General features: G+C 38.3%; 1 protein-coding gene across 3 annotated transcripts in view; it reads right to left on the reverse strand.

Moving 5' to 3' along the window:
* The window catches only part of LOC18448210 (autophagy-like protein), a 29,712-nt gene extending 20,804 nt beyond the window's left edge, over positions 1–8,908 (reverse strand). For 2 of the 3 annotated variants that reach the window (XM_006858283.4, XM_088866292.1), the window contains exon 1: positions 7,251–8,908. In XM_006858283.4, coding sequence (XP_006858345.2) covers positions 7,251–8,194 — 944 coding nt within the window. In that variant the 5' untranslated portion in view covers positions 8,195–8,908. The remainder of the gene's footprint in view (positions 1–7,250) is intronic. The other variant, XM_020675970.2, reaches the window with a different exon arrangement.
* Between the last annotated feature and the right edge of the window lie 762 nt (positions 8,909–9,670).

A 9,670-nucleotide genomic window follows, 5' to 3' on the forward strand; every position in this document is an offset into this window, starting at 1 on the left:
GGCAACTAAATCCAAAAACTTTGGACCCCTCTTCCTATACCCTCAAGTAAGCTTACTCAAACAATCTTTCATAGCAGCTACTTTTCGAAGCACATAGTTTGCAGAGAGGTTCTAAACCTGGTAGCCAATCATACAATGAAGATAAAACATGAAAATTAATCATTACAATACAACTCCCCCACTCATACTTTACAAATGAGAGTCAGCTGCTCAGTGCTGACCAAAAACATAAATTTGGCTTCAATATCAATACAATAACCTATTGCCCGCTTAAATGCCACCCTTTTGCTTCATCTTCTCACTTGTAATCATCTTCTATCTCAATTGTAATTTCAACCTGTATAAACTGTACAATAATATAATCCCTCCACACCCTAGACTCAATGTCATCAACATATTCACTTTTCTTGGGTCACTATGATCATTAGCAAAAATTTCAATTCTATGACTCTTAGTAATGCACAACTCCTAGACTGGGTTATTTCTAGGAATTTCAATACATAGGAGTATGCTTACTTTGGAAACAGAACATGCAATTCTTTTGGCATTGTATTCACGCTTTTAATGAATTGGAATGGATTCTTCCTCTACGCATTTCCTTTCTTTGATTCTTAACTTCATGAAATAGGAGCGATGTTCAAACATTGGGAGTATGCAATTTGGGGAATTGGTGTATGGGCTTTAGGGGTTTGCATAGGTAGCTTTCTCCACCCATGAGCAGGGGAAGACCCTGGTTAATTTGACAAATAAGTTGGGCTTCCATTTTTAACAGAAAGAAAGCTTACTAATAAAGTTTATGAGGGTTTTATTTCAGTGAAGGAACTCCTTCATACTTTTTGGCTTTGTTTCATTTCCTTGTTGAACTCTTTCTTTCATTTGACTTCTATTTCCTGTAACCATTGACAGTAACTGATTTTATATAGAGAAAAGTTTCACTTTATTGTTAGTTAATACATCAAATCAAGGCTTAAAAAACGGATCCGTGACCTAGATCAGCCACCTTGAAAACAGGGTCAGATCGGTGGATCGAAGAATAGGCCGGATCAGCCAGTTTCGTCCTTAAAAATATTTCAAAAAATTACTAAATTTCTTTAAAATCTAGGTTTTTTGGACTTCCAAAACAAAGCAAAACAAAAAAACCTGCCACCATAGTATGGTTTTTCATTATTTTAACAAAAATATGTAAATACTGAGAACATTTATCATGCCTAAGTGTTTGTTATCCATTACATTCATTTTATAGTCAAATAGAGAATAAAAAAAAAAAAAATTGTTCTGGGAACGGAGAAAAGATAAAACTCATCATCATCAGAGCCTTTTCCGAACTATTTGGGGTCAGCTACACGAATCATAGTCCGCCATTCTGCTCTACAAGAGTCATACCCTAAGTGAGGCCATAACTCGTCACATCTTTTCTCACTACTTCCAACCATGTCCTTTTGGGCCTACCTTTTAACCTTTTTGAGCCTTCCACTTGAATCAACTCGCACCTCCTAACAGGTGTTGTACTGAGTCTACGGTGCACATGCCTAGCTCACCTAAGTCTACTTTCTCTCATCTTATCACCTATTGGAGCCACACCTAAGTTATCGCGAATGTATTTATTTCAAGTTCTACTCCTTGTATTGCTACTCATCCATCATCTGAACATCCTCATCTCAGTTACACTCATCCTATGGATATGTTATTTCTTGATCGCCTAACATTCTGCCCTACAAAGCAAAGCTGGTCTCACACTTGTCCTATAGAATTTGCCCTTCAGCTTCATTAGTATGCGGCAATCACATAAAACTCCGGTCGCACATCTCCACCTCGCCCACCCAACCCTAATCCTATTTATGACATCTTCCTCAATCTCTATGTTTTCCTAGAATATCGACCCAAGATATCAAAAATTCGCTCCTTTTGGTATTTCTTGGCCGTCAATCTTAACTACTTCCTCGTCTCTACTCCTATTATTACTAGCTTGCATTCCACATACTCTGTCTTAATCCAACTAATTTTAAAACTTTTAGATTCTAGAGCATCCTCCAAAGTTCTAACTTTGTGTTGACGTTGCTTCGGGTCACATCGATCAAAATTATGCCATCCACGAACAACATACACCACGGTACCTCGTCTTGAAGGTTCCTAAGTAAGTTGTCCATAACTAAGAAAAAGAGGTACTGTCAGTGAAAACTCATTGGAGAAAAGATTAAACTACGATAGAAAAATAGTCAATTTATAAGAAAACAATAATATTTTTTGGAATGGAAAAAGGATTGAAGAGAACGTAAGGGAAGAAATATTTTATGAATATGGACGAAAATATTTGGTATAGATAAAACATTTATTTGGCTAAATTCGGGTATCAAATTAGTTGCAGAAATAAAATAAGGATTTATTTAATTAAGAAGTCTAAGTCTAAGGTGGAAGATGAATAGTATAATAATAAAATGATTAAATAAAATAAATATATGGTATATAGTTGTGATATTTCTTTGAAGGAAAAGCTTGAAGAAGGGAAGAGAGGGGAAAGCTTTGAATCTAGAGAGAGAAACGTATTATGGCACAGGTTTTTTGAAGGAAATGCTTGAATGAATTTAGCGAGATCGCCTACTTTTATTGTTTCTCATCAATATTTATTGTACGCCTTAGGTGTCGTCTAGTAATCCAAATAAGTCACTAGATTCATGGGATTTGGTACGCTATACAAATAAAATCAATGATACTGATACTCAACTTACAACTTATTGATTTGAACCCATATTAGTGGAAAAGTTGCCCCAAAGGGAAAGCAAAGAAAAATTAACAATCCCAATAGTCATAATTAATCCATCAAACCAACATCAAAGAATGCATAATAGGAACTATTTTCAGCATCCCACATCCAGAGTTTCTAATTTATGAAATTATCTAATTGAAATGGAGATGTGCAACCAGAATTTTATGTGATCCCCGCATACCAATGAAGCTGAAGGGCAAGTTCTATAGGACAACTGTGAGACCACCTTTGCACTATAGAGTGAAATATTGGCCAGTCAAAAAACAATATACCCATAGAATGAGTGTAGCGAAAATGAGGATTTTGAGATGAATGAGTGGAAATACAAGGGATAGAATTCGAAATGAATACATTCAAGAAAATTTAGTTGTGGCACCAATAGGCGATAAGATGAGAGAAAGTAGATTTAGTTGGGTTGGCAATGTGTGGCGCAAACCCAGTACAGCACCTGTTAGGAGGTGCGAGTTAGTTCAAATGGAAGGCCCAAAAAGGGCAAGGGATATGCTCAAAAAGACATGGTTGGAAGTAGTGAGAAAACATATGGGAACTTATGGCCACACTGAGGGTAGAATGGCGGATCAGAAGTCATGTAGCCGACCCCACTTAATTGGGAAAAGTCTTTGACAATGATGATGATGATTTAATTCAATATCCATGAAATAATACATCTCGAAGTTCCATCAACTTATTCGAAAGAAAGAAAGGTTGACTAGTGAGCACATGCAGAGTGAGATTAGAACAACCATGGGGAGCCAAGGGGAGCCAAGGGGTGGAGTTGGACAGTTTTGAAAGCCACATGAAAGAAAAGATTATATGCACAAAAAATATGCAAAACTAAAAGAAAGAAAGTGAACGCTATTAATGGACAAAGAGTTCCAGTAACAAATTTGAAAGGAAGAGAGATCCATTAATAAATTTCAAATAAATTCCACTCTCTCTCTCTCTCTCTCTCTCTCTCTCTCTCTCTCACACACACACACACACACACCCTTGCTCATGCTCAGAAATCCAGTGAAAGGGAACTTGGAAAATCCAAATCCTAGAAAACATAAAAAGCCGCAAAGATAACTTGCCAAAGCTAGAGAGCTTCTTCAAACCCTAGATAAAGAAAAAGCTCTGATTCATTACTAGATTGAGAATCATTTCAACTATGGTGTGGTTTAGAAAGGAAAGGTTTGCAGAAAAGGTGAAGGGATGCATCTGGGCATTTGGCAAGAGACCACAATGTAGTTCCATGAGTTTATGAAAAAGCACTGGTGGAAGGAGGACCATGAGTATGCAGGGTTATAAGCATTCATCACCTGGAATGATCTGATAAATATCCCTTTGCAAGGAGCCTAGTATAAATGGCCCAATCACAGGGAACTAATCAAGCTAGCGCACTCTGTTTTTAAGAGAAACTAATCAAGATTTGAAAGGGAAATGGCAGTGGAGGTTCAGTCAGCCATCATCTGAGGTGAACTATTGACAAATAATGTCGTTGCCTTTAAAACAAACGATTGGCGAATTTGGAACAAAAGTGAGCAGTATGACGAGCAAAGAAGCAACGTCCAGTGTTTGGAAAGTAGTCCCTCAAGTTAAGAACACCTTTTTTACAAATACAAATGCAAGTGGGTACAAGGGACAATGGCGCATGTTTTGGAGAAAAGTAACTTCTCAAAGAGACTATCTGTGCAGTCTACCCATCCCTCTTTACATTGGCAATTGAAGTAGATGAAACTGTACCATGTGTTGTTCAAGGCTCCAGACCTCATGTTGTTTAGATTTCTCAAAGAAAAGGAGAATGTGGCCTTTACTGATTTGGTAAACGCATTGTATTCTTCTTCTACGGGTCAGGAAGGAAGGATTGATTGCTTTGGATCCCATATGTTAAAGGAAAAGTCTAGGTGAATCGTTTTATAAGGTGCTTACATGGAACTCCACCCATGTATCAATTGCTCGTGAAGTGTGGGATTCACCTACCCCCCCAAGACCCAAGTCTTGGGTGGTTAGTTGTCCTTGATAAAGTCCTAAACACTGTTCATCTTAGAACTAGAGGGGTTACAGTGCCCAACAGATGCGGAATGTGGTGCTGAAGCCGAATTAGTAAGTCATCTATTTTTATATTGGAACGTGGCTCTCAAGGTATGGCCCTGTGTTTTAAAAACTTTTAAATATTCAGAGGGTTGTGCTTGAAAATATTGGAGAAACATTTATCTAGTGCCATATTTTGACACCTGCTCAAACTTCAACGGTGGCCCATTCTAAAAAAGACTAGAGATCCCTTCCATATTTCCCTAGGGTTAGTCAGTTGCATCCGTGCATGGCAAGGACGGTATGTTGAGTGTTACATGCTGCTCAGCATATATAGTAAATATAGTCCGGCAGCAATGCTTCTTTCAATGCCCCTTGTCATCTTCGTCAACTGATGGAACCGGCCCTTTTTTCCTTATATGTTTGGATCACTCTAGTGAATCCTTTCTTCCACCTTTATCTTTATGCTCCGACAAATTAAAAGATTCATTTTTTTTGGATAATTAAAAGAGTCCTTTTCTCATTAAAGACACTCCGGCAAATGAGAGAAGTTCTCTTCCCTTTATACCTCAAAGATATGTTATCAACTACTAAAACACTATCGCTAATATTACCTAGACCTATGACCATTCAAAGAATAAGTCATGAAGCCTAATTACAAGCACTCTTAGATGCTTAAAAAGAAATTGAGTCAAAGATACCAACTTTCACATAAGTTCCGATGAAATACTTGAAAGGAATACTTTTCACTAGGAGACCTTTATCAACACGTGAGGCGTCAAGCTTACATCGAACTTCAGAATTGATAGATGAGATCCCACTTCAACTTATCTGGATGATACGTGGCCCTATGAGGAGCATTATTTGTTGATGAATGACACATGTCAAGACATAATCTCCATAAGACCAACTACCACAATACACACCACGACAGACACAATTACTAGGCACGATCATATAACTGCCTGATATAAACATCTATAAAATGAGGAAGCATGAAACAACATGCAGAAACAACAGAACAGAGGAGACAAGGCATGAGGATCTCACAAGTGCAGTAGATGAGATGCTAACCACGTGTCAGTATCTAGTACATGTCGGAGTATCTAATACGCAAAGCCAAAATGTGAGTACTTCCCAACACATCCGCACAGCTGATATGTTTAACAATATTACATGTAATAACTTCCTATATTTGAACATATACCACCGAGCGTCGTGGTGGTAGAAGTCATGGCTTAGTTAAATGGCCCACCTAAGAGGTCGTGGGATCAAATCCCGTCAGCCGCTTATTTGTCATGTCGATTTTAAATACCATTGGTTATATATAAACTTATGCACACTTGTTGCTACTATATCAAAGTGGCTTTTCGCTAGCGCGGTGATTCATGCATAAGATCTCCTAGGTTCAAGCCTTGCAATGGTAAGGGATGGCATTTGTACTTTTATTATAATAAAAAACTCAAAATAAAAATTTTAAAAAAATTCATTCGTTGACAGGGTCCACGGATGCCTTGGGCTTGGAACCGACAATCCAGAAAATTTAAAAAATAAAATAAAGCTCTAATCAAGGATATAGACCTTGCAGGGCAGGGTGTTTGTGCCTTTCTTGAGTCATAATGCTTGTTAATGTAATACAGAAATCAACAAACAACCATGCAGAATGACTCTTATGGCTATTACATGGTCGATATAGTTAGAGAGGAATGGTAGGCTCTTTGAGGTTAGAGGAACATTAAATTGAATAGTTAATTGGTAAGACAAGGGTAACTATTATTCCTTGGGCAAGGGTAAATAAAGTATTTTGGGGTGGTTCTATATCAGACTTTCAAATTTACTCCGATGGAAGATCAATCAGCAATCCAGCCAAGGAAGGTATCAGAAGGGTTGTTCGAGATCATGAAGGTAAACACTTATGATATTGTCAGGGCCATTACGCTTGTAATCAATCAAGTGAGGAGGAAGCACGAGCTCCCTTTGATGGTTGAGAGCCATGAGGCCAAGTTGGAGTTCAATTGTAATAGAGGGGGATTTGGAGAATGAAATCCGAAGAACCAGTAACGATACAGAATATCCTTGGAGACATGCAATCATATTTGAGGAAAATTTTTGACATTGTTAGCAGAATCAGGATGTCTTCTATTCATGTATGAAGAAAGGGTGATGAGCAGGTTGGCAAGGGAAGGTGTAACCAAAACCTCTTTGGTAGTTTTATAGTATTGATCGTCTGTATTTATTTACTGGAAGAGCGACATTTTGTTGAAGAAATTACACATGTAAACCCATTTTTTGATTCATGGAAATAGAGTTGAACACTTATTTAAGAGGAAAATTTTATGTTCTTCCCAGACTAAGAGACCTCATATCTCAAAAATCCTCCCTATGACCAGACTAGCAATAAACATATCCAAACCAATGCCAATCAATTAAGTGGTTCAAAACAAAAAGATAAGGAAGAAGGTAAGAAACCAACCTCAGCGACTGCATTATACTCGTTTGCTCATCAAGATACTGCTGATACTCCTTAATCATAAGCTCCACATCTCTAATCCCAACCGGAGCTTTCATTGAGAACAATCTATCAACCCCTTGAGCCAAGTCATTATACATCCCCTTGAGATGCGACACCTTCACTTGAAATTGCCTGTGAGACACAGCACAATTGCTTGCCAATTTTCGCAAGTTATCTTCACATATAAAATCAAGCAAGCACCTTAGGGACCCAGTTTGTAAAGCAGGATGAAGCTTAATAGACCGCAGCTTCTCAATATCCTTATCAAAATTCAAGAGAAGATCAGAATGGTGACGATGTTGCCGAGAGAAGTGTTTCATAAATTCCACATAAGTCTGGTTTATCATTCGATAATAGTGATCCATGTTTCCTCGAGCTGTCTCGAAAGCCCTTTCCTGAACCTTTTGCTGTCTGAGAAGCCTTTTACAGGCCTCAAATTTCGATTGGGTGGATACATAAATGGCGTGGCCTCTCTGAAAATGATATCGGAACTGTCTCTCATAAGAGGAGAGAGCTTTAAGCGCAGGGTCCACAGCATCGTCCAGCGGGTGGGGGTCTTGCAAAGAAGAAGGTGAGGGGAGTTCAGTGGGTTCTAGAAAATTAATTTCTTCTGGAGAAGGGAGAGGGCAGTCAGGTATAAGTCTGGCTCGATTGTAAAGAAAAACATCTCGGCCATTGCCGGGGAGCTTGTAGAAAGATAAGGGCCTGTGAGATTCCAGCTTCATGTCTCCACAAAGCAACAACTGGTCATTGAATTGGATTTGGCATAGGGTTTCTAAGCATCTCTGAACTGCGTCAACAGAGTCTTCTTCAGTGCAGTTGAGCTCGAAACTATGCCCATTCTCTGCAACATGAACTATGAGCCCTGCAGGTGGCCTTGATTCCACTGTCTCAATGCAACTCATCGTGAACCCAAATCAATAATTTGCACAATTTGTGAATCAATTTGCCGAATTTGAAGACAATCTGAGTTATTATACTGAGGAAGGGAAGAGATTGAAGGGTTTTATGCAAAAGGAAAATTTCAACACACTGAGCAAAACCCAAATTCACAAAAAAGATCAGAACCCCCTTTGATCTGCTTTGATATAAACCAGTTCAGAACACCTCAAAGACGATAGAAAAAAAACCAATAACTTTACTTGCAAGAAAGCCCTACAAAGCCGAATTCTCTCCCTCCCATTCTTCTTCCTTGGAGAAAAATAGATTTCCCAAACACCAAAAAACAGAGAGAGAGAGATTGCTTGAGCCCGCAAGGCAATTTCACCAAGCAAACGTTTTCAAAACACCCTAAAGGAATGAATTATAAAATTAGAGAGGGAGAGAGAGAGAGAGAGAGAGAGAGAGAGAGAGACTGTAAGGAAGAATAGACAATGATTTCACACAAGCAAACGTTTTGAACACACCCTAAAGGAACGAATTATAAAATTAGAGAGAGAGAGGACTGCAAGGAAGAAAATACAATGATGAGAAGCTCCTGCAAACAAACAGAAACAGTAAATGATGAGAAGCTCCTGCACACAAAAGAAACAGGAAAAGAAGAGAGAAGAAGAATGCACGGAGAAACTTCTGCACCAAGCAAAGCGAGCAGAGCTCCCCCCTTGGAAGAGTTCGGAACCAATTTGGGCTATCCAACGGCCCCTTTTAATTAATTCTCCTCTTTCCCACAATGCATGAACAACCTCATTTTATATATACCAAAAAAAAATTTATTTCCTGCTTCCGCGGTAGTATATTATCTATCTACTCCCTTGGAATATCTTTTAGATGGGAAATTGGCAACCAACCTAAAGAGAAAAACAAAATGACTCTCACTCCCTATGTGCCAAAAAAACAGCATCCCAAGATTGCAGTGGAGCCGTCTAATTTTTAGGGCGAATGATCTAGATTTCAAGAATAGGTGTGGTAACAGGCCCGGTTCGATTTGAATTCAATTTTTATATTAAAAAATATATATTTAACTCAAAATATAAAGATATGAACTACCTGAAGCTAGAGCCGAACCCGGATCTGAAGCGGCTAGGACTCGAACCCCAATTGAGTCCAAGTTATTGGACCTGGACTCAACCTATCATGTCCAACCCTGGGACCCATACTTGGACTTGGGTCTACCTATCAAGTCTCAGGTCCAAGGGTCCCTATTAATCAAGAACCCAAAATTGAAATTTTCGTTTAAAAAACTTAGTAATAATTAAATGAATCCCAAAATTTCAAATAAAAACAAAAAAATCTTAAGTTTGTGCTTTGCTTGAGGAGTAAATATATAATATCCTCCCAAGGGAGCATACATGCTCCAAAAAAGATAAAATAGAAGCACCTTTCTTTTCTTTGTCATATGCGACTTACCCTGTAATCTCACAACTCGAGCTAAGAATTTTTTT

This window comes from Amborella trichopoda, chromosome 5 (assembly GCF_054954075.1).
Source record: "Amborella trichopoda isolate Santa Cruz 75 chromosome 5, AtrichopodaSantaCruz75HAP2 v2.0, whole genome shotgun sequence".
NCBI classification, from domain to species: domain Eukaryota; kingdom Viridiplantae; phylum Streptophyta; class Magnoliopsida; order Amborellales; family Amborellaceae; genus Amborella; species Amborella trichopoda.